Source organism: Aspergillus terreus, genomic scaffold (assembly GCF_000149615.1).
Source record: "Aspergillus terreus NIH2624 scaffold_10 genomic scaffold, whole genome shotgun sequence".
In the NCBI taxonomy this organism is placed as follows: Eukaryota; Fungi; Ascomycota; class Eurotiomycetes; order Eurotiales; family Aspergillaceae; genus Aspergillus; species Aspergillus terreus.
The window spans coordinates 612,612-635,110 of record NT_165933.1 but is presented as its reverse complement, the minus strand read 5'-3'; the positions used below and the strand labels follow the sequence as shown (position 1 = coordinate 635,110).

The 22,499-nt window shown below is 52.5% G+C and overlaps 8 protein-coding genes across 8 annotated transcripts; 1 reads left to right on the top strand and 7 right to left on the bottom strand.

Moving 5' to 3' along the window:
- Positions 1–182: 182 nt before the first annotated feature.
- ATEG_07068 (uncharacterized protein) lies at positions 183–3,294 on the bottom strand (the record flags this gene model as incomplete). Its single annotated transcript, XM_001209754.1, has 2 exons — positions 183–1,087; positions 1,140–3,294. The coding sequence occupies 2 exons, from the start codon at positions 3,292–3,294 to the stop codon at positions 183–185; spliced, it is 3,060 nt and encodes a 1,019-aa protein (XP_001209754.1).
- Positions 3,295–4,855: 1,561 nt separating this feature from the next.
- Positions 4,856–11,783, bottom strand: ATEG_07067 (type I polyketide synthase; the record flags this gene model as incomplete). The annotated part of the gene is made up of 6 exons (XM_001209753.1): positions 4,856–5,704; positions 5,754–6,071; positions 6,128–10,755; positions 10,823–11,001; positions 11,049–11,433; positions 11,489–11,783. 6 exons carry the CDS (start codon positions 11,781–11,783, stop codon positions 4,856–4,858), a joined length of 6,654 nt encoding a protein of 2,217 aa, XP_001209753.1.
- Positions 11,784–12,928: 1,145 nt separating this feature from the next.
- ATEG_07066 (uncharacterized protein) lies at positions 12,929–13,783 on the bottom strand (the record flags this gene model as incomplete). The annotated part of the gene is made up of 2 exons (XM_001209752.1): positions 12,929–13,228; positions 13,445–13,783. The coding sequence occupies 2 exons, from the start codon at positions 13,781–13,783 to the stop codon at positions 12,929–12,931; spliced, it is 639 nt and encodes a 212-aa protein (XP_001209752.1).
- A 569-nt stretch (positions 13,784–14,352) lies between these two features.
- On the top strand, positions 14,353–16,278 carry ATEG_07065 (uncharacterized protein; the record flags this gene model as incomplete). The annotated part of the gene is made up of 5 exons (XM_001209751.1): positions 14,353–14,578; positions 14,756–15,507; positions 15,574–15,638; positions 15,727–15,848; positions 15,917–16,278. The coding sequence occupies 5 exons, from the start codon at positions 14,353–14,355 to the stop codon at positions 16,276–16,278; spliced, it is 1,527 nt and encodes a 508-aa protein (XP_001209751.1).
- Positions 16,279–16,820: 542 nt separating this feature from the next.
- Positions 16,821–17,403, bottom strand: ATEG_07064 (uncharacterized protein; the record flags this gene model as incomplete). Its single annotated transcript, XM_001209750.1, has 2 exons — positions 16,821–17,144; positions 17,305–17,403. 2 exons carry the CDS (start codon positions 17,401–17,403, stop codon positions 16,821–16,823), a joined length of 423 nt encoding a protein of 140 aa, XP_001209750.1.
- Positions 17,404–17,905: 502 nt separating this feature from the next.
- ATEG_07063 (putative multicopper oxidase) lies at positions 17,906–19,323 on the bottom strand (the record flags this gene model as incomplete). Its single annotated transcript, XM_001209749.1, has 2 exons — positions 17,906–17,909; positions 18,020–19,323. The coding sequence occupies 2 exons, from the start codon at positions 19,321–19,323 to the stop codon at positions 17,906–17,908; spliced, it is 1,308 nt and encodes a 435-aa protein (XP_001209749.1).
- Positions 19,324–19,914: 591 nt separating this feature from the next.
- Positions 19,915–21,072, bottom strand: ATEG_07062 (zinc-dependent alcohol dehydrogenase family protein; the record flags this gene model as incomplete). Its single annotated transcript, XM_001209748.1, has 3 exons — positions 19,915–20,012; positions 20,068–20,163; positions 20,220–21,072. The coding sequence occupies 3 exons, from the start codon at positions 21,070–21,072 to the stop codon at positions 19,915–19,917; spliced, it is 1,047 nt and encodes a 348-aa protein (XP_001209748.1).
- A 566-nt stretch (positions 21,073–21,638) lies between these two features.
- On the bottom strand, positions 21,639–22,395 carry ATEG_07061 (putative iron-sulfur cluster-binding protein; the record flags this gene model as incomplete). Its single annotated transcript, XM_001209747.1, has 4 exons — positions 21,639–21,799; positions 21,856–21,911; positions 21,957–22,278; positions 22,332–22,395. 4 exons carry the CDS (start codon positions 22,393–22,395, stop codon positions 21,639–21,641), a joined length of 603 nt encoding a protein of 200 aa, XP_001209747.1.
- Positions 22,396–22,499: the final 104 nt, after the last annotated feature.

The window sequence follows — 22,499 nt, the reverse complement described above, 5'->3', positions numbered from 1 at the left end:
TATTCACTTCCAATAACTATCTAGTCTAATGCATTAATCGAATCAGACATGGGTATCAATGATAACGGGCAACTCCACAAAATGCTGGAAAAACAAAACATCACCAAATGACTAGACAAAAAGCCCTTCAATGCATGGCCCTTAAAGGTATGCCACGTGAGCAACTCCGAAATGGGAATAGGTCACGCCCATCTCCAACCCGCATTCCAAGAAGCCTGGCTGCCCATGACCGAGGAAACAAGACTACTGCGGCCCGATGAGACAGAAGTACGACTTCCCAATCGCTGCTGCTCCTGGAAAAGAAGGTCCACCGCAGCGTCGGCATTGATGCCTTCGCCAGTATCTGTGATCTTCAAGGCCCATTTCGCGTCCTCCTCGGCGAATCCAAGCTGACCGACCAGCAACTCGAGGGCCTGGTCGACAGGGTCTAGGACTTGTGGACGGTACATAGGGGTAGTAGATGGCGCAAGTTGGGTCGGAGGTGTGGTATGTGTAGGATGAGCAGGTTGATTCAGCGGCGCTGTGTGCACCGGTTGAGCCGACGGCGTTGACCGAGATGTCGGTACACCGAAATTCGCGCGCGGCGGCGATAGCGGCGTCATGATCGATGGAGACACTGGCAAAAGGGGCGGTTGTTCGTGCGGCAAGCCTGCGAGACGATTCATGATGAAGCCATAGTTCGAGATGGGACGCTCCTCGGCAAATACGTTGGGCTGTGATCCTGGCTGTCTCTTGCGGTTGCGGAGTTGCTCTGCGTACGCAGTTTGTCTGCGCCGATGGCTTGGGACGGGGGCCTCATTGACAGCAGCATCGGTGCTGGAATTTGAAGTGTGGGAGGCAGAGGAACGGGATGATGGGGGTCGTGGAGATCCCCGAGGTCGAGGTTCTTCGCGAGGCTTGTAGGCTTTCGAGACGGCTTCCTTGAGGAACGAGGCACGGCTTATACCAGACTCGGACTGCTCCCATTTTGTCAGGCCGATTACTTTGGCCCTCTGGAACGTGGCGAGGCCGTTGTCCGCTGGACAGATGGAGCCCAGGTTCAGCACTGCGGACGGTCCGAGAGAGAGGATATAAAACGTCCATTCCTCTAGTATCGCGTTAGTTTGATAAACACACAACCGGGAAAAGGATCTGCTTACCCAATACTGCTTCTTCCTTGGAAGGGCTCTTGTCCGACACATTGTGACCTTCAAAAATCCCCGTCTCCCGTGCCTCCTTGCACTTTCCATGGATCGGTTGTAGGAGCACCCCGAGGCAGTTCCAGATCTCCGTCATATCGTACAGCTGGCTTTGCGAAAGCCCGCCCAGGTTCCCTCGAGCGAACCCAGCCGGGGGCTCGAACAAGACATTGTTCATGCCGAACGGCTCGGTAAGAGAGACAGACATTGCCTTGTGGTTGTTCATGGCGGCGACGCCCCCGTTCAGCCAGTCCAGCTGGCCTAGAATGTCTCCCTCCCGGTTTTTGCCGCTACCAAAGATACGGCAGAATGTCCAGATTCTCCAGAAGGCGTCGTCGAGTTCTGCAGCCCGCGCAGTGTCTAGACCGGCCAGACCACGAACGGTTTCCGGACGAAGAAATGTCCCACAGCGAGCCAAGATCAAAGACTTAAGCTGAGCCAAGGTGTAGATGTCCATGGCGTAACAGCGCAGATAATTGGAGGCCGTATATTCCGGTACCGGCGCATCGGGGTCGACCAGGATCTGCCATTCGCTGTCCCATGGAGGGCTCATTTCACGAAGCTCCCATGCGGGTGGCGACATTGTGAAGACAGTCCGCTTGATCAGCTCGAGCTCGTGGGCCTTAAAGACGCGGTAGAATTGCCGGGAGATGGTGGCGAGATGGAACAGATCATCCAGGGAGCACACCTGTTTAAAAAGCGCGAGAGCAACATTGTCGGGCATCGTCGTCGGCATTGGCACTGTATAGACCTGGATTGTGACGGGCGTATCCTTCGGGGCTGGCCCGCTGTCTAGTTCGTAGATCATTTCTGGTGCGGATGGGTATGCTTCGAGTTCACAGTATTGGTGATTTATTTTAGGGTTCGGGTTTTTGCTAGAAGAGACCACCATTTTCTCCTCAGTCTTATCAACTGTCTGATGTGGATTTGTCCCAGCGTTGTCAACCTCTTTGGATGGCTGGTTAACGAGCTCGGTCGTGCTTGTCCATAGACGAGGCAGCTTTGCACGGAGTTTTCTCTCGCCATCCGCTGACAGGGGCCTTGGAGAGGTTGTGTGTGGGTATTTCGGTGGTTCTAAAACGTCCATCCTCGTCTCCGTTTCTGTGTATGCTAGCTGTCCCTGACTGGGGACTGTCGGGGACTCCAATACATCCGGACTGCTGCGCGTGCGCCCGTGCACACGTTGATGCCTGCGGTGAAACACTGGAATCGAAAAGGAAAAAGGAATCATGCTTCTGTGAAACTTCCTCTGGTGCTTTGGTCGTACAGGTGGCACCTGCTCGCGCATCTGTGAGACAACTCGGGTATCAATGGGTGGCAGCGGAGGCGGCCGCGACGGGATCATATCCATATTCCCCCGGCTGATTTGGAGCGGCGCATCGAGAACCGACAACCGTATATCAGTGTCTCCAGGCTCCATGACTCCGGCCAGGGCGTTTTCTAACTCCTCCGCCGCTTGCGAGAGGGTTGGCTGGTGGCGACGACGTCGAGTACTTGCACGGGTAAAGACAGGGAGCCGGGAATTATCCATACCACCGGGATTCGTGGTACTCTGCGGCGTGCTGTTCCTGATAGCCAGCGGGGCTAGTTGGATAGCTGGCTCACGCGGCAGCGGCTTATCCTGCGACGAGTCGCATGTCTCAGATCTCACCAGGGCCGTCGATGGCGCCCTCCGCACCGATACAGAGTCGTCAAACACTCCTGCTTTGATGGGGGAGATGATCGAGAACGCATCGGCTGATCTATAGACGGATCTCGACGGCTCGGAGCCCACACTCGTGACCGAGGATCGCCGACTATAACACGACGAGGCGCTGTCTGCGAGGTCGTTGGAACAAAGAGAGGAATCGGCGGTGTGGTCTGTGTCGGTTGAATAGAAGCGTTTGCGGCCGCTGCCCGGCAGAGGCCCATGGACGGTCAGTGGTTGGGCGCCAGTGGTGCTCATCGGCGACACCAGCGACGCCAGCTCGGGGAAGAGGCGAACGAAATTGGTCCCCGGGTTTCGGGGACTTTTGTCTGACAATGGGGAAACACAGTGGTCATCGTACAGCTCGTCGTCAGTCCAGCCATCATCTGCTGCAGGCATCTCGACAAGTGACGTGCCCAGTACGCTCATGTTGGAAGACGCCTCTCGCCAAGATTAGGGCTATCGATGGAGGGTCCAGGCGAGAAGAGAGGAAGGAAGCACGTTCACGTTGTGGTTATCGATGTCTTTTATTGCTCTTAAAGGGGCGACAATGCCGTCCAGACAAGCAATGCTTTACCACTCTGTCCAAGAACCCATCTACTCGAATCCCCAGCAATTTCTTTGTTTCTCTATGTCTTCTCTTTGCGGACTTTGTCAAGGGATCAATGGGCCGACCAGATGTTGTTTCTATGGCGATGTCGATTCAGAATGGCCCAGCCCTTGACAGCCTGAAATAGATCGGGGACTGGATTGTTAAAGATGCAGGCAACCAATGCTCCCTCTTTGTCGTATATTCCCCGCGCAGGGATGACCTGCAGTCAATGCAAGACAAAGGCAGGCGATATCAAGTATGGCGGGATTGGTCTGATGGAAGGGTCTGTGCAACAGTCACAGACACCACATGCTCAAGGGAAGAGGAACAGGAACAAAGAAAGAAGCAATGCGTGCAGATGCGGGGGGGAGAAGAGTGATCATGTAAGAAGGAGATTATTATAATCAGAGCAGACAGTCATGATAATTATAACTCGAAAGGAAACGAGGCCGGCGTAGTTATACGGACTCCTTATACGGACCGCGACCCACTGCTGGGCTCTGCAGCGGGAGACACGGGGCTAAATAGCTAAATATGGAGGATGATCGGCAGAGTCCGGTGCAAGAATGGCATTAATGAAGACTGCAGACAGCCTGAGATGGTCAACGTGCACGGAATCCGACCAGACAATAACACATGGGGCGGAAGTACTGGGCTAGTATTGTATCGTATGGAGGGTTCGTATACACAGGGAACTAAACCTAAAGTAGAAATTAACACTGTTATAACACTGTCACTATCGTCCCAGTACTTCATATCTATGGTCTCCTGTCTTATATAGGGAGCATCCAACAACCCAACAATCGAACAAACAATCAATCGCCCCCCTCCCTCTCTCATTCCTACTAAGCCCAAATGTGATGCAATCCAACAAGAAGATGCCTGCCTCCTTACAGCAGATGGCTCACTCACTTGCAGGATCGACATTCTCCCACTTCGTATCAAACCGTTAGCTGTGCGCATCTTCACCCGAACGAGCTCCCCCCATCGTGACAGGCGGGGGCTGTGCCGACGCCTGTCCCTTGATATTAATAGTCACGATATACTCTTCGTATCTATTAATACCAGCACCTTATTCGTCCTTCCCGAGGGTGGTGTTGCATTGCATGTCGTATCTTCGGGGAATTCCTCCCTTCGCCTTGCAGTGGCAGAGAGGCTTGTCTACGGAGCATGTCCCGATTTGCACAAAGTATAAAGCTGACTGCGTCTAGATCGATTCTGTTAGGTCCGAGGCTTTTTTCTGGCCCCTAGCATTCTTACTCCATCTCACACAACACTGTCCTACATATCCAAATCGCCCCCAACGTATGCAGTTAGGAGTCTTAACAGGATATAATCCTTGTGATTACATATAATATGGCACTTAATAAATTCTAGAGTACAGGCTGTCTGTCAGGCTCACTTCTCCTCGGACCACACACCCTTAAGACTCGTTTTCCGCAGAATCAAAGCCGCCAAGTCATCCACGCTCCCACTCGTAAGAAGCTCAAGCACTTGTAGATGCGCATGTATCTCCTTACTGATCCAATTCCGCAATTCAATCGCGTTGAGCGAGTCCAGCCCAATGTCACTGATGGACCGCGTCGCGGGCTGCGCCTTCACGTCCTCCGGTGAGATCATCAAGATCCCAGCAAGTTTGTGTCGGACCCCAGTCGCAACAAGCTCCCGCGCCTCTTCCGTAAGGGACGCCCGCTGCAGCTGGACTGCGATCGGGAGCTCGGCCGACGAGCATGATCCGCTGGCGTCGGCAGCGGCCGATCTGGCAAGGGCCGCATCGCGGAGATGCGAAAACTTGCCATCGGAGGCGTAGTACGGCAATGAAGACGCGTCTTCAAAGTGCAGCCCTGTGATGCACTGGTCGGTGCCCAGTTTGCCTGCCATCGCGCTCTCCACTAACGCCAGGACGTCCGCTTCGTTCATTGCCGATCCGGAGATGTTTTTGGCGACCTGCGCCTGGCGAGAGGCGTTCTCCGCCAGATACCCGACGTCCTCGACAGCTGTCAGGTCAAGCGACGAGGCCGCAAGGCCCTTGCGACGACGGAAGCGAGCCAATGCGTCGAGGTAGGTATTCGCGCCAGCGTACGCCGCTTGGCCTCTGTTGCCCACGATACCAGCCACCGAGGAGAGCATGACGAAGAAGTCCAACGGGGTGTCGAGAAGGGCTTGATGGAAATTATATGCGCCAGAAACTTTGGACCGCAGCACGGACTGATAGTCCTCAAACGACATTTGCTCGAAAAGAACGTCCTGTCTATTATCAGTGTGTGTTCCAGCATTCTAGCGGTGGTAGGCTTACCTTGAGCACCATCGCCGCGTGGACGAGTCCTCGGATCGGGGGCAGAGTCGCCTGCAAATATGTGACCAGAGATGTCACTGCAGTCTGGTCGCCAACATCACACGGCATCACGTATATAGATGCTCCGGCAGTCTGGCTTTCGACAATCAGTTTCTCTAGCTGGCTGTTCATTCTCCCACTCCGAGAAAGCAGAACGATATGGCGCGCTCCACGCTCCACCATTCGTCTGGCCATAGAGCGACCAATACCTCCAGTGCCACCAATGATCAAATACGTAACGTTTCCGTCTAGGAAGCTGTAGGTCGTTGGATGCGTAGCCTACAATGCGATCAGTCGATCGAATGAAATGGAATGTAGCCATTCGCTGTGCATACCTTGACTTGCTCGTCAACAAGATGGTTCACCACGACCTTGCCCGAAGTCCTTCCACTCTGCAGGTTTCGCAAAGCAACCTCAACCTCGGAAATCCCAACAATCGAGATTGGCGTAATCGGCTTGACAGTCTTGTCATCGAGCAACCTCATCACAGCACTCAATACCCGCCCCATAATCTTTGGTCTCTTCGCCGCAACCAGCGTCAAATCGACCGAGCTGAATGTACAATTCTGCTCGAATTTCGACATCTCAAGCCCAGTGTTGGACGTAATGTCCTTCTTTCCGATCTCAATAAACCGTCCAAACTCTGCCAGGGACTCCCACGATTCGCGCAAGATATCGCCCGCCAGGGAATTGATCACGACGTCAACCCCTCTGCCTCCGGTGACTTCGCGGAGGGCAGGCCCAAAGGCAGTGTCTCGGCTGTAGAAGATGTGATTTTCGCTGATGCCATACGTTTCCATGAGGAACTGCTTTTTCTCGAGGCTTCCGACGGTTGCGAAAATCTCGGCGCCGATGTCTTGCGCAAGCTGGATGGCCGCTTGTCCGACACCACCGGCCGCTGCGTGGATCAGAATCGTTTCTCCCGGTTGTAGGCGTGCGAGCTCGACAATCCCATAATAAGCTGTGCTGTACACAACTGGGATAGAGGCCGCAACATCAAATGTCATGTCATTGGGGATGATGGCGGCGCTTGTGGCCGGGCATCGCGCGTACGTGCCATAAGCCCCGAGGGACATGGCACAAACGCGATCACCGACCTTGAGAGTGTTGACTTGTGATCCAACACGAGAGACAGTGCCGCTGCACTCGACGCCGAGGTAGGGACTGGCAACTTGGCCCATTGCGATGACAACATCCTTGAAGTTCATGCCAGTGAAAGCCACCTTGATCTCGATCTCATCGTTTGTCAGAGGTTGTTCCGGTTCGTCCTTCCAGTAGATCGAGTCAAGCGACCCATATGTTCCAACAGCGACCTTGAGTCTGCGGCCTGGTTGGTTAAAGTCCTGGGGATAAGGTGTTGTTGACTGCGTAGCACGATGGTGGGACAGGTTGATGTCCTCTCGCTCAACCACGCGAGGTACTACTAGATGACCATCCTCTTCGGCGAACTCGTAATCTACCGGGGTACCATCCTCCGGCAGAGAAGACGACGACTCTATCGCCTGCAATATCAGCTTGGCACGATCGGAGTCTCCCAGCTGACTATTGGGGTCTAGGTCCAACGTAGCCGCAGACTTGGAGGATTCGGAACGAATAGTGCGGAGAAACCCTTGGCTAATGTTGCACTCAGGGTGTTCGGCAAAATGATAGGCACCAGAGGTGACCCAAAGGACAGAAGAACACGTAGTCAACAGCTTCTTCAAGCGGTCAAACACCTCAGCAGTTGCGTTATGGAGAATCGGTGCATCCAACTCGGCTAAGAAAATATACTGAGCGGAAGGCGAAATTTGTACATGGGAAAAAGGCGAGACGCGAGGTTTATATCCGGTTCGGAGTTCGATGAGATTCGACAGAGCAGACACAAGTGGGTTTTTATCGTTTCTATCGGTGACGAGAATCAAGTCAGTGTCGAGGGTGCTTGGTGTTGAGGGCACATGGTTGCCGTGGACGCAAAGAGTGCCGTTAATAGTTGATCCGTCGGATTGACCGTTGCCCAGAGCCTTGTCACCATTCGTGTGGTTTCCATTCTGGCCAGCACCATTGGCCTGAAGCTTTTCAAGAGGGACCCAGTCGTAGGAGTAGCATAAAGATCGCACCCCTTGGCTGTCTTCATTGTCACTGTACACCGGCGTCATCCTGAACCCGGAGATTTTGACAACGGGTTCAGTCTGCGTGTCATGCCAGGCTTCCAAGTTGAAGTCAACAGGTCCGGGGTTAGAGAAATCTGGACAACCATGTGCCACCACTTGCACTTGGTCACCCGGTTGACTGGGGAGTGAGCAGCTAATCTCGGCCTCCTTGACCGACGAGGGCATGTAAAGAGATTGCAGTTCGCCGCGTCCAGCACCCAGGATTGGAAAGACAAGCTGGAAGAATATGTCCATGAACGGGGTTGAAACTTTCGAAGGCGTCTCGTAAGAGTATGGCATGGCTGATGCTGTTTCTGGCACGGTGACATTGCAAGTGGAATATTCTCCTCGTGCCTTGAGGATGCTGCCGGGCCGGATTGTGAAGTGGGAGCTGTACCCGGCACCATGAGAATGCAGCTCCTCATAGAATCGATCCAAGCTCAGGTCGCTATCGATCAGACGGCTCGCATGCTCTCGTCGACCGATTACGCCCTGGAGCTGAGCAGCCTTGACCGGGTTCGCGGACTGCACTTTCTTGACGCTGATAAGACCGCGACAATGCTCAAGCCAGCCTCTCCCAGACGTCCACGAGGAGATGGTGAACTCATCCCAATCCTTGGAATATGTCCGCGTACCCTCGGAGTATGCCTTTAATGCCACAAGTGTCTCGTAAGGGGGCCCGTCATCAAGGATCAAAGCTTTTGAAGCCTGAACCTCCCGAAGACGGAACCCAGCAATCTGGTCTGCTGAGACGCCTCTAAGCTGAATTCGCTGCGAGGCTGCCTCGATGGCAATGGAAATGTATCCTGCAAGTGGAAAGGTCGTCAAAGACTGCATTTTGTGACCACGCAGCCACGGCAGGTCATCAGTCGAAATCACATTACGCCAAGTTGGCGCCGCCTCGCTGTACGTATCCTCAAGCGTACCAAGAAGGTCATGACGACCGAATGGCTTTAGACGATGTTGTTTGCTGATTCGCGTTTCGTGCCAGTATTTCTGATGAGACCATGCATACGGCGAAAGGTCTGTGAGCACAACTGGCTTGACAGCCTGGTCATCGGTCTGGTTCACTGCCCCGAAATCGAGAGCTTGGCCGTTAGTGAACAGATTTCCTGCAAGGCTGAGGGCTGTAATGGTTGCGTTCTGGTTGCGAACCAGCGAAGGGAGATATTTGACTTCCGAAGCTGCCTCTTGACCGATTCCTTTGAACGTCTGCTTGATCGGGCCTTCAAGAGCAGAATGCGGTCCTATTTCCACGACAAGATCTGGCTTACTCTCAGCATAAAGAGTTTCAAGCGCAGATGAAAAAAGGACGGGCTTGGTTAAGTTTTCCACCCAGTACGACGCATTCAGAGCTAGACCCGTATCAAGCTTCTGGCCCAGCAGCGAAGAATAGAAATCTATTCCGTCTGTCAATTTGGGTGATATATGTCGTATGATCTTCCCGTATTCGTCTGCTCCAAGCTGCATATGAGAGGAGTGGTATGCGATGTCGACACGCAACTTGCGATTGAAGATCGATTTGCTTTCCAGTATAGCAGACAGATCATTCAAAGCACTTTCATCACCAGATACTGTGACAGAGTGTGGTGAGTTTTCGCAAGCCACGTCAATCCCCGACAGGCCGGCCGACTTGATAATGGCTTTTACTTCCAAGGGCCCTTTGCCGACAGCGAGCATACCACCGATGATCTCGGGATGTTCAAGCTTGATCTTCCGTGCGATGTGACCACGATAATATGCTACTGCCATGGCATCCTGTAAGGAAATGGCGCCCGCAGAGTAAGCAGCGGCGATTTCACCGCTAGAGTGTCCCGTCACTGCGGATGGCTTAACACCCCAGGATGAGAGCAGGTCGGTGAGAGCGAGCTGGATTGCTGTGCATACAGGTTGAGAGATATGCGGCTGGTTGATATTGGACTCACTCCCACCCTTCGACAATTCGCCTATCAACGGGAAATCGGCGCCAAATTTCTCGAGGCATGCAGCAGCAGCATTCATGGTATTCGCAAAAACTGGATGACTGCTCATGAGCTCCTGACCCATGCGAGCCCACTGCGCGCCTTGACCGGTATAAACAAAGGCGATTTTGGGAGACTTGACGGCCCGATTAGGGCGGACGTCGACACCATGGAGAGCTGCGCCCAGCTCATTGCACCCAGATGCGGCAATCGCGACGCGCCATTGAAAGTGCGTCCTTCGTTGACCAAGGGTATATGCGAGATCGTACGCTAAACGTTTCTGAAATACTTCTGGGTGTTGCTCGATATAGACCGAAAGTTTCGTCATCATGGACTTTGCTGCCGCTTCGTCATTGGCAGATAGAACAAATAACCTGGGCGATGCTTCGATGAATGATGTCTCGGTGTCGGAAGGTGGTCGGAATCTTTCCAGGACAACATGTGTGTTGGAGCCACCGAACCCGAAGTTGTTGATGCTAATAAAGCGCTTGTTCTTGGGCCAGGGGCGAATAGTCGTGGGAACTTTCAAATGATATTTGTCGAACGGGATAGCGTCATTCGCTTTTTCGAAGTTGGCATTGGGCAAGATGAAGCCCTTCTCGAGCATGAGTGAGGCTTTGATGATCGAGACTATACCGCTCGTGTTCTCCAAGTGACCAAAGTTGGATTTCGCGGAGCCAACATAGAGTGGAAATCGCTTCGTCCGTCCAGGACTGAAGACGCGCGACAAAACACCTGCTTCGATCGGATCACCGACTTTAGTACCTGTCCCATGGGCTTCGACAAAACCTGTATCTTCTGTCGATATCCCTGCGCGCGTGTAGACTTCACGGATGAGCTTTTCTTGAGCATCGCCACTCGGATTCGTGATACCTTTCTATGGAGTGAGTCAAACCATCAAGAATTGTAGGTATGTCCCGAGGGAAATCAAAAGCCTCACCAGTTGTTCTTCCATCTTGATTGACACCAGTATTCACAATGACAGAGTAAATATGGTCGTTATCCCGGATAGCGTGTTCTAACGGCTTCAGGATAAGACACCCAACACCCTCGCCGCGAGCGAAGCCGGATTTCGCCCGGTGGTCAAAAGAATATGTCCTCCCATCATCATTAAAAATACTGCCCGGGTTAGCTGTGCGCTGACAGCCCTCAATCTCAGCACTTACCCAAGCATGGACATGGAAACGAATTCAGCGGGTTCTAGATTAAGATTGCATCCAGCGACAACCGCTGCGTCAGCTTCATCGGATCGAATGCTCTGAACGGCCAAGTGTAGAGCAGATACGCTCGATGAGCAGGCAGTATCAACTGTGAGACACGGCCCATGGAGATCGAAATAGTACGACAACCACGCGGCCTGCATCGACTGATGATTCCCCGTGGCATCAAACATAGGGACCTGGTTCAGATCTCTGAGATTCCCCATCCGATAGTCTGGTGATCGTCCGCCCACAAAAACCCCCATTTTACCGCTAGAAACCGACATCTTCGACAACCCGGCGTTTTCGAGGGCTTCATATGTGCACTCCAGAAGCTGCCGTTGTTGTGGATCTACTTCTCATGAGTGCGTGGCTCGTTGGACACATTGAGGAGAAGGAAAGCCCACCCATTGCGATTGCTTCCTGCCGCGTCATCTGGAAGAACGGCGCATCGAATTTCGAATAGTCGTGCTGGAGAAAGTAACCCCCTCGCTGGTTAAAACAGCCCCCCTTCTGCGGATTTGGGTGGTAGAAGGCATCACTCGAGAATCGCTCCTTGGGCACGGGGGACCACGCATCGCGAGATCGCGACACCATGGTCCAGAAATCGTCCAGCGTTGAGACATTGCCGGGAAGCCGGCAGGCCATGCCAACGATGGCAATGGGGGCGACCTGCCGTGCTTCTTCGTCTCGTGTCGACATTATATGTGGAGTGTAGGCCGCAAACAGGAAATCGGACGAGGCGATAAACTCGTAGAGAGTGCATACAGTATATGTATTTCTCACTGAGGATGGCTACCGCTGACCCCCTCCGTAGGGAGGAATTCAGTACGTGGAATACCTCACGAGTATCAGCTGGAGCGCCATGGACGCCCGCCCTTTCCTTTACGCGAACCCGCGATCACCCCTCCAGCAGTCATAATTTGCCGATCAGGGGATTGGAGACCCATCAGTCCCTGCCCTACATACCAGGTTCTGTTCGTGGCCCGGGGTGAGTCTCCGTTTCATCCCTTCGCATCCCTTGACGCGAACTTGGGAATCTGAGATTAGCGGCAGCACTGGTATTCGAGATGCACACCAAGATCACTACATTATGTATTCCAAAAACACAGTCGATATTACGCGATGTTTGCTCGTCGTATCCTAATTTATGGTCTTCTACAGCGTGCAATCGGAGATATAGTGGCCTCTATCGTGCCACCCGTTCATTCTCCGACCACCGCAATGAGTAGTAGAAACATGAGCAAGGGACTAATAAGGTAGCGTAGCCTTCCCCGTCCTTACTACTGCGCGGCTTTTTGCCTCTTGATCTGTAATATGATTTTCATTGGATGTGTCTATGAACCTTTCTGGAAAGAAGCCAAAGCACAAATAGATGCGCAATAGCTGCAGAAGAGAAAGAACCAAGGGAACGCCATGTGGCCTACCGTGTTTTTGGTCAGGATAGTAAGAGAATCGCCTGATGAACTCTCGTGCTGAAGAAAGACTCAGACACATTCATTCATTCCTTGTTTATTTATGCTCCGTGGGCTGGAACTAGGGCCATCCCTAGCTCGAGGAGTCAAAACACCGATATACTTCGGCCCTTAAAAGGACGATCCAAGCATCCCTAGATTGCCTCCACCATAGAAAGTTTGCTCAAGCGGATACCTTCACAAAAGATCTGAGCGTTGTGGACGCAGATTTGGGATAGCATTAACTATCTGTAATGCTACAGCATGCTAGAAGATACTCCCTGGAGGGAAAGAAGTATACCATTTCGTAGCTTAATATACAAGTCTAGTGTAGGAACCCGGAAGTTCCCAAACCTAGCGAATGCGATACCGTTGTATGCTCGTCAAAGTTGTCTACCTGCACGACATGCGCTTTTCTGCCTTGCTCCACGTGTCCTGGATAGCCGACACCAGCTCTTGCATCGTCTTCATGTCGCGTGGCACTGTGTGTCCCTTTCCATGGTCAAATAGCGTTGCCGTATCTTCATCGCACATCGAATACAACGCCAGAGCCGCATCAATGTATGGGTCATTGCAACCGACGACATGGCATGTGGGCACAGTGATAACGTCGTCGCATTCATCGGCGAGGGCAAACTTGGTCGAGTTGTTATCGCGGAGGAAGGGCGGCCAGCCAGCGAAAAAGGTGGCATGCTATGTATGGAACGGGATGGTCAGGACTAACGGCACGAGAATGGAAGCTGCACGTCAAGGCTCACCTTGATCTGACGATGGCGGCCGTCTTCATGCCAGCGCCGCTGCTCCTCCAATACAATCATGGAGGCTAGGATGGTCCCTTCGGAATACCCAAACAGTCCCTATCAACATTCTGAGCCTACCGGCTCAGCCAACACTGAGCAATGGGCTTACCTCAATCTCCGGATCATCTTCCAGAACCCGGAAAATCATGTCCATGGTTGGCTGGATCCGCTGCGAATAGGATACTTCATGGCTGTTGTGTAGCATTCGTAACGTGTCCTCCGCGGTCACGCCCTTTGGGCAGTTGAGGATGCTGGAAATAGGGTCGTCTTTGAAGTCTTTGGATTCGGAGGGAAAGAAGCGAAAATGCGGTGCTGTGCCGAAATACTCCCCAAAGGTCGGAGGTGCCTCGGTGGTGTAGAACCCATCGATCCATTTGAATTCAATCGAGCCCGGCTTTTCCAAGAGCTTTACCAGAGGGCCCAGCTGGGCCTTGAAGGTCTGTGACATATGTCAGTGACAGCAGATACGGTGTCTGCCTAGTGAGAGCCAACCTCTGCGCTGCAGAACGCGCCATGCAAACATAGGACTTTCATGGTTGGTTCGGAGGGACGGTGCAAACGACAAGGGGTGCATGCGGTCGAGTTATATACTTCAGGATCGTCCGACGGAAGCCCTAGAGCCCTTTTAGCCCAACCCGAATCTATGCTCAAAGTCAAGGACAATTTGGAGCTCACCGATATCGCCTGATTTTCTCTGGCGCACTGATGCCGACCAACTTCGCGCCAACGCGCCTAGATTCAGTCCCTTGCGTCTGCCGTGGCTCGATCCCTTCTTCCCTGGGGTGGGACGGACACATTATTCGGGTCTGTCCCGCCCCTGATCTGGTATTTTCACAAGCTTTTCTGCGAAATGGCGGTCAAACCCTTTCTGCGAACGTTGCGAGCCGATGTACTTATGCCAGAAGGGTGACAAGTTGGAATGGGCACTTTAAAAGGTTGTCCTGCAGTCATGTTCAACATCGTACATCGCGTTGTCTATACCACGACCAACGCACCAAGGCCCCTCGAGAACAGAAAATGACGTGGGAAACGGAGATCCCCGGTCTGCCTGACGAGTTCATCTTCCAGAGCCTGGTGAAAGTCGCCAACGAGCATCTTGAGAGCGACGCAGTCACTCTTTACGACCACCGGACTAATTCGAACACTAATTGCGCCGACCTCCTCGCTGATATCCTAGGCCTACAAAAAGCTGTATTGGATATACTAACACCTGAAGCTCGTTCTGCTCTTCGCGCCGGTCAAGGTGTGTTTATACTGATTGTAGCTCCGTTGGGATACGAATGGATTGTTGGATACTTGACTGTATTCTCCCTGGGGGCAGTGGTAGCTTGCATATGTGAGTTCAATGTGTCCATAAATAGAGCGCAGCGTGATGCTCATAGATGGAAGGATGCAAGTATAGTACTAATCAGTACCATAGCTGATGATTTGCCTGGGCCTGAGATCGCCCGCTTCATCGAGGATACCAAGGCCTCTGCCGTCCTCCTGGCAAGCCATGCCCGGGTAACAAGACAGTCACTTTCTGATCTCGCAACGTGTCCTGCTCTTAACATTCAACAATCTCTCCCCCCTCGGCCGCTCTCTCGAACCGAACAGTTCACAGTCAATCCCGCTCATCGGCCCGATCCTAAATCTATCGGGACCGTCATGTTCACAAGTGGCAGCACTTCCCGGCCCAAGGGGGTCCTCCACTCACGAGAAACAAACAATAAGAGGGTGAGCGATGTTTTGGACGCCAAACTCATAGCCAACCTAGCTTCGTTGATGACTTCTGCGCCTGGTTCGGGGGCGACAGGGAGTCTATACTCGCTGGCTTATATTGTCTTGGGCGGTATAGTCCATTTCCCACCGGCCGTGTGGACGCCTCGGTGGGCATGGGAGCTGATCCGCACTGGAACCGTGTCGTCTCTGGTGGACTTTCCGAATGTCTATCAGGAGCTAATCGAATTCTACTGGGAGAACCTGGCGTTTCTTCCACCCGCAGAGAAAGATGCCTATCTTGGCGGACTGCGGAGCCTGGTCTATGCCGGTGTCATAGGGTCAACCGTCCCAGAGCCGATGCGACAACGCTGGCTGGCTATTCCTAACGCACCCAGGTTGATCAACACCTATGCTGCGACGGAAGTTGGGCATATCTGCCTGACTATCCCCACTGATGAAGACTTCTCCAACGTAAGCAAGCCCCGTCTGTCATCCAACGACTTGAATCCCAGGAAATGCACATAACTGACCCCACAGAACTGCGTGGGATACTTGGAGACCGGGGTTGACGTAAAGCTTGGAGAAGGACCGCTGTCGGAGCTGTTAGTCCGGACGCGATACATGTTTCTCGGGTACGCTATCTCATCTTCTGCTGAGATTGCACCTAGCATAGTCGCTAAGATCTCCCAGGTACCTCAACCGGCCAGATCTCACCAAGCAAGCCTTTGATGACGAAGGCTACTACCGCACGGGCGATATAGTCCGGCGCGAAGGTGGGAAATACTACATCAAAGGACGCCTTCGGGTCGATGGTACGATCTCGTTCTTGACTAGCTCCTTCGCCTTTGTTTGAGGGGGTCTACTAACTCGTGAACCGCAGTGGTCCAGATTGATGAGCACCTAGTCTTCGTGGCGGACATTGAGGCCGCCGTCATGTCCTTGCCGTATGTTCGACAGATCCATGTGGTGCCTCTCCCGACGGCCAGATCACAACAGGCGGTGGCAGCCATCCTTCGTCCTAGAGAGGGTACTATTCCCCCTTCTGAGATCACGATCGACCGTCTTCGAGAGGACCTCCGGCGGACAGGGCTTGAAGAACATCAACTGCCGACTGTTCTTCGGGTTACTGATCCATCCATTCCACTACCCATTGTCGGGGGAGGCAAACCGGGAAAAACCAAAACCCTCAAGCAGTACTTCCCTGAAGGCTATAGAGTGGAATACGAGTTGGAGAAAGCATGAACAAGGACCTAGGCGAAGCTCTTCCGATAGGTGAGAATGTCGATGAGAGCATCTCTCTTTGAAGAGGCAAATGGCGGTGGGTCGACTCAGAATGCTCGATATTAGCAGGGAAAAAAAGTCGCTTTTGCCCGATCAACCGGTAATCCCATCAGCTTTGCTCATCAACGGCCTCTTGGTTCGTCCTTGGAGTGCTACTTAGTAGTTCTTAACAGACACCATGGTTACCTCTGAGTACGTGGTTTTAGTTTAAGAAGCTCACTGACAGTAAATCAGATATGCGATCCAATTTGTGGTGTTTCTGTGACCCGATTCATCTTCAGACCCCAGTAGACTAAAGCTGCCTTCCCTTGCACCAAAGAATCTATCCCGTCACCAGGCTAAGATAGACAGCCCATACAACCCCAAATAGACTGCCAACAAGCAGCCGCTGGTCAACAGGCACAACAGTGAAGTTCAGGATCGAAACGAGGGGCCACAATTTCAGCCCAGCAATTACCATCGGCCAGAAGTCCTAGGATAAATGTCAGTTTCGTGGAACACTACTAGATAATGACGGTATCCCGAAGACAGGATGGACCTACTGTACGGATCTGGTCAAGAATAGTTTCGTAGGCTTCCCCTCGCAGCAGGCCGAGGGTCGCAATAAACAGGACCGTATTCCACACAGCTCCGACAGTCTGGTCGATCGTGATTTTCAACACGGTATTCTTCACATTGAGCCTCGGCTTTTGCGTCTTGTCATTATCCGTTTTGGGTTTCGTGCGTTCGGACTCGACAGATCCAGGGAGTGCTTTTTCCAGTCCTTCTCCCCACAAGAACATCAATGGTGAAGATATGAAAGCGTAGGTGGTGAAATAGAAAAGACTCTGGAGATCGAGCTCAAAGGGTGTCTATGCAATACGTCGAATGGCAATTAGCTTGAAATGCTATGACATGGGTGTCAGGAAGTAGACACGGATTGAAAGCCCTGTACTCCATATCACGGCTAGATCTCGTACGATAAACCACAAAGCTATATTATCATACCTCATTCTTGTAGGCTTTGATTCCCTGCGCCAGCACATTCGAGCCGGCGTTGATCAGGGCAGCCTGCAAGGTGGCCTTTGCGATGGGAGGGACAGCCATTGTGCTGACACGAGCTGTATAGGATGGGTAAACCAAAACAACCAACAACCCAGCTTGGATCCTGAACAAAGCTCGAAAATGATCAGTATGGACGACCGCTTTGATCCATTTGATACGAATAGCAACATACAAACTCACTCCTTGAAGGTGCTTTAGCGGGTGGAACTGCCCGCGCGGAATACCTACGGAGTACAGGGCCCTGAGGAGTGAGACTCCAAGCGTTGGGCAGTTGAGACCACGGAACACGAGACGATAATAAAGACACAAGAGGCTGGACAGTGCGCTGAGGCCGGTGGGGCTTGTGTTCACGCTCCTGTCGAGGCACAGTTACTCACTTCCAAAATTCCAGCCGCCGTCAAGCCGACTTTATTCGAGTCGTCTATCTACTCCGACCGGAAACCGATACTTGGCAACTGCTTGGGCTTCCATTCCAGCTCAGCGGCTAATGCTGTAGCCAAGAACTCACCGCCGTTTCAACCATTTAGGCTGTTTTATGTTGGTTTTAGCTGGATCCCCATTAGTAATGCCATTATATTAGGCTGTTGGACAGTCCAAATCCATTCCTCATGATACGTAGTACGGAGTATCTCATGGATGCAGTTTGCATCCCACACACGGTGCCGGAGCCTCATTGCTGCCATAAAGTTCTCTTCTCTCCGGACCCGACACATTCAAATAACCCACCGCCCCCTTGTCCAGGCGGAATATCGCATGGTCAACCAGAGTATACGTCCCTGGCACCACCATCTTCATATCGACAATCGTGGCAGATCCGGGCGGCACGCTCGTCGTCTGCACGAACCGCCCGGGAGGGCTGATCACATCTCCGTCGCGGTAGAGGTTGGTAAAGTTGCTGCCGATGATGTGGAACGAGCTCGTCAGATTGGGCCCTGCATTGCCGAAGAAGATCCGCACGGTCTCGTCAATCCGCGCCTTCAGCGGCTTGTCTCGCGTCACGGCCGCTTCGTGGCCATTGAAGACCACCACGCTCGGTTCTTCGCGCAGCCCATTGGGATAGGAAAACTCCACCTCCGGCGACAATCGCCCGTTGTCCAGCTTCTCCGGCGGCTCGTGGTAGAACTCGCTCTGCATCACATAGTACTCCTTGTCCACGGGGGGCAGGTCGCCCTCCTCCGGCTGCACATATATCAGCCCGTACATGCCGTTGGCAATGTGCACCGGCACGGGAGCGGCGGCGCAGTGGTAGATAAACACACCGGGACACATGAGCCGGAAGTAGGCTTTCTTTGTCTCGCCCTCGGAGGCGGTGGTAATGGCTGATCCGCCTCCGGGGCCTAAAAAGGCGTGGCAGTCGATGTTGTGTGGGTTTCCTGTCTCGTCGCGGTTCGTCAGAGAGAGCTCGACCACATCGCCGACCCGGGCGCGGATGAAGGGCCCCGGGACGGAGTCGTTGAACGTCCATGCCTCATATTTATAAGCGCTTGTCAATTGGATCATCTTGGTCGTTGTTTCCAGCGGGACTTCTAACAGCACAGGATGGTCGCGTTCGATAGGGGGAGGAACGTCGGGGGCTGTCGTCAAGACAGCCTTTTCCCTAGGAAGGTCGGCGATATGGGCGGGAGATGTACCCGAATGTTGGCGCATTACTTCCTTCGCATTGGGATTCAGCGACGGGTCTGCACCGTGACTCTTCTCCTGGGCGCCTTCGAGTCGTATTTTGCCTTGCTTCTGCGCGTAGAGGTATATGCTCGCTGCGGCGGATGCCGAAAGAACAAGCGCATAGGATACCCAGGGACGGTCGCGGCCCAGAGCATATCGCTTTGGGACATTGCCAAAACTCCTTTGTGTAGAGAAATAAGGCAGTCTGTTGGGTATCCCATTCGGGGAGTAGAAGGAATGCCTCGCATCCAAGGTCACCCCGGAGAGGATCCGCCGACGGAGAACAGGAGCTCTACTCATAATTTTGGATCACAGTATGCCTTGGTATTATCATACATCGACAAATGTCTGTTTAATGAACGAGTCTGCGCGTGTCCCAGTGACTTATAATGTTCTGGAGTCTGCGACGGATGCGGCCACGGCGTGGCAGGCCCAAACGGACGATGATGTAACGCTACTACATCTCCTCGGAATCTCTTCAGATGGAGACAAGCATTATGTTTGCCAAACAGCGCTGCACCGCAGATGAAATGATTCGAGTAACTATGTGCCATCGAACCTTAGAAACCTCGTCCATCCAATGGCCAATATCCCTTTCGTAATACCTCGCCATGTGAATTCAACAACCATGGATGTACAAAAGTCAAGAAGCATGGGGAACTGATATAGGTCTTGTGGCTGTATCCAGCAGATTGGTACTGCTTCTATAGAGTAGGTAGTTCATCTAGTTTGTGTGTTCGAGTGGCACTCTTGTGTCTATCTAGATTGTTCTGGCAATCTCTCTCATTCAACTGGAGTAACACAATATAATAAGAGCATATAGCGCCCCAGAAAGTTTGATAAAGCTTGATTTACTGTAACGATGCAGGGCTGAATCATACCTAGCCTGTCCTATTCTTCCGCAATATCAATCACAATCTTCATTGCCTCTTCCTTTGCGGCTTCCTTGGAAGTCGCATACGCCTTTATCACATCATTAAACGGGAATACTAGTATGGATCAGCCGGGTAAATGGAGATAACTCCGCACAAATTATGAGCTCACCATGTGTAATTAATGGACGAGCATCTATCTGACCCGCATCAAAGAGACGCAGCAACATCGGCGTAGTAGTTGCATCCACCAGCGATGCTCTGATATCTGCCACTCGTTAGTCTGCCACTAAACACTAAACATTGGACAAGTAAGACACTTACTTATATTACGATCCCACAGCCTTTCCATATGGAGAGTAACCGGCTTTCCATGGACTCCCACGTTCGCTACAGAACCACCAACACCAATGATCCCCTGACACAGTTCAAAAGTCGCAGGAATACCGACGGCTTCAATGACAGAATCGAACCCACGTCCGTCCGTCAGGGCATTCAACGCCGATTTCGCATCAGTCTGAGCAGAGTTGACCGTCTCGTGCGCACCGAGCTCCTTCGCCTTCTTCAGCCGCGCATCATTCGTATCAACCATCACGATCAACGAAGGCGAGTACAGCTTCGCCGTCAACAGCGCAGCCATGCCCACCGGGCCTGCACCGATAATCGCCACCGTATTGCCGGGCTGCACATGCGCGCTCAGCGTGCCGCATTCCAGCGCCGTCGGGAACGCATCGGACAGCACGACCGCCGTCCGCACATCGATCTTGTCAGACAACTTGAAGAGCGAAGACGTCGCATGCGGGATTCGCACGTATTCTGCCTGCGTGCCGTCAATCGTGTTACCCAGTATCCAGCCCCCATAGGCGCAGTGCGAAGAGAGACCCTTCCGGCATGGACCGCACACGCCGCAGGCCGACACGCACGAAATCAGCACCTTGTCGCCGGTCTGTAACCCGGACACGGCACTGCCCATGGATTCAACCACCCCGACTGCTTCGTGGCCTAGGATGCGTCCCTCGTCCACAGTGGGAACATCCCCCTTCAGGATATGCAGGTCTGTGCCGCAGATAGAGGTGTGCAACACCCGTACGATCGCGTCTGTGGACTCTTTCAGCTCTGGCTTCGGACGGTCCTCGACTCCCAGCTTTTGGGGTCCGTTGTATACGAGGGCTTTCATGGTGTCGCTGGGGGTTGCGGACTTGTATAGTGTCAATTCTGAGATCTCTGCGGGGGGAAGGGGGATTGGCTTACATTGAATTTGGTAGTGTGACTATACAGACGCCCTGGCACTCGTGAGTAGCAGCTCAATGGTGTACGTGAACACTTGGATTGAGTTAGTAATCGCAGCCCTAAATTGCGAGACAGAAGTCTTGCATGGAGTGGCATTGCGAGAGAAAGTTGCTTTCAAGGTACAATTCACCAAGCTTAAATTCATTTTGCGGAAATCGACCCCCGAGAAGCATGACGTCGTACCATTTATGTGTTGAAGGAGATCATACGATGATACGGTGATCCAAGGAACGCCGCAACCGCTGATGAGTCTTTGCGTCACTGTATCTACCGCAACGGGAGATAACTAATTTAGGACAATGGCTCGACATCAAATGAGAGCAGTGTACCAGTTGTTAATTATATCTATTCATTTAGACCACGTGGTTGCTGGCATCACCAGCTCAAGTCGGCACGAGACGATCCAGAACATTCAATCTCTCTACAGACTGTCATACGAATTAGTGATCTGTTTCAGAGAGCAGTATTGCGGTTGCTGAAAAACTCACGCTGCTCAGCCTGTTCAAACCTGGCGTTGTTTCGACCTTTCCGCATGGCTGGAAATACTTCGGCGCCGAGAGATTTCTCCAGCTTTACATGCGCCTGAAGGCGTTCCAGAATAGTTCTTTGCATGTCTTCACATTCCAGTGTTGGTGATTAGCATCAATAAACAGGGTCGTGGGGAACTGACCTATACCGTCCAACTCGACATCCGAGCTCATGGACACCAAAGCCCTTATGAAGGCACTATATCAGTACTTATCCTTAATTATACGCATGATTGGCACATACCCCTCTTGATACTCTTCTAGCGCCTGATTAAACCTGACTAATAGACTGTCAAACCTCTCGGTAAGCATATCGGAATGCGAACATTCATCTCCACGAGTATATAGATCGTATCGCACGGATGTTTTCTTCGCGGAAATGGGAACAAAGCTCAAAGTATACCAGGCCCGTGTCCCTTTGATAGTATGAAAAGAGCTCATCGGGAAAAGGTGCAGGTGTTGAGGTGGTCGGCGGAAATCCAGCAGGTTGAGAGCAAACCGTAGAGAGCTCTGTTGTGAGAGTTCATCTTCCACTGGTGTAATATCAAAAAACTTCATAGATCGGACTTGGAAACAATGTCAGCCGTATCTAGTCCCGAAATTACCATGCACTACTTACGGCCCAGCTTCCAGTTAAATCCTCCCTCCACAGATTTCCCTCTAACCCATTTGGCGCCCTCCATTGCATTGCTCCGGACGAACAAAGATAAGCCATCGATATCCACCGGAGGAACAGCCCGGCTCGCATCCAAATTAATAAATATAAAGCCCGTTGGGTCCATAAAAG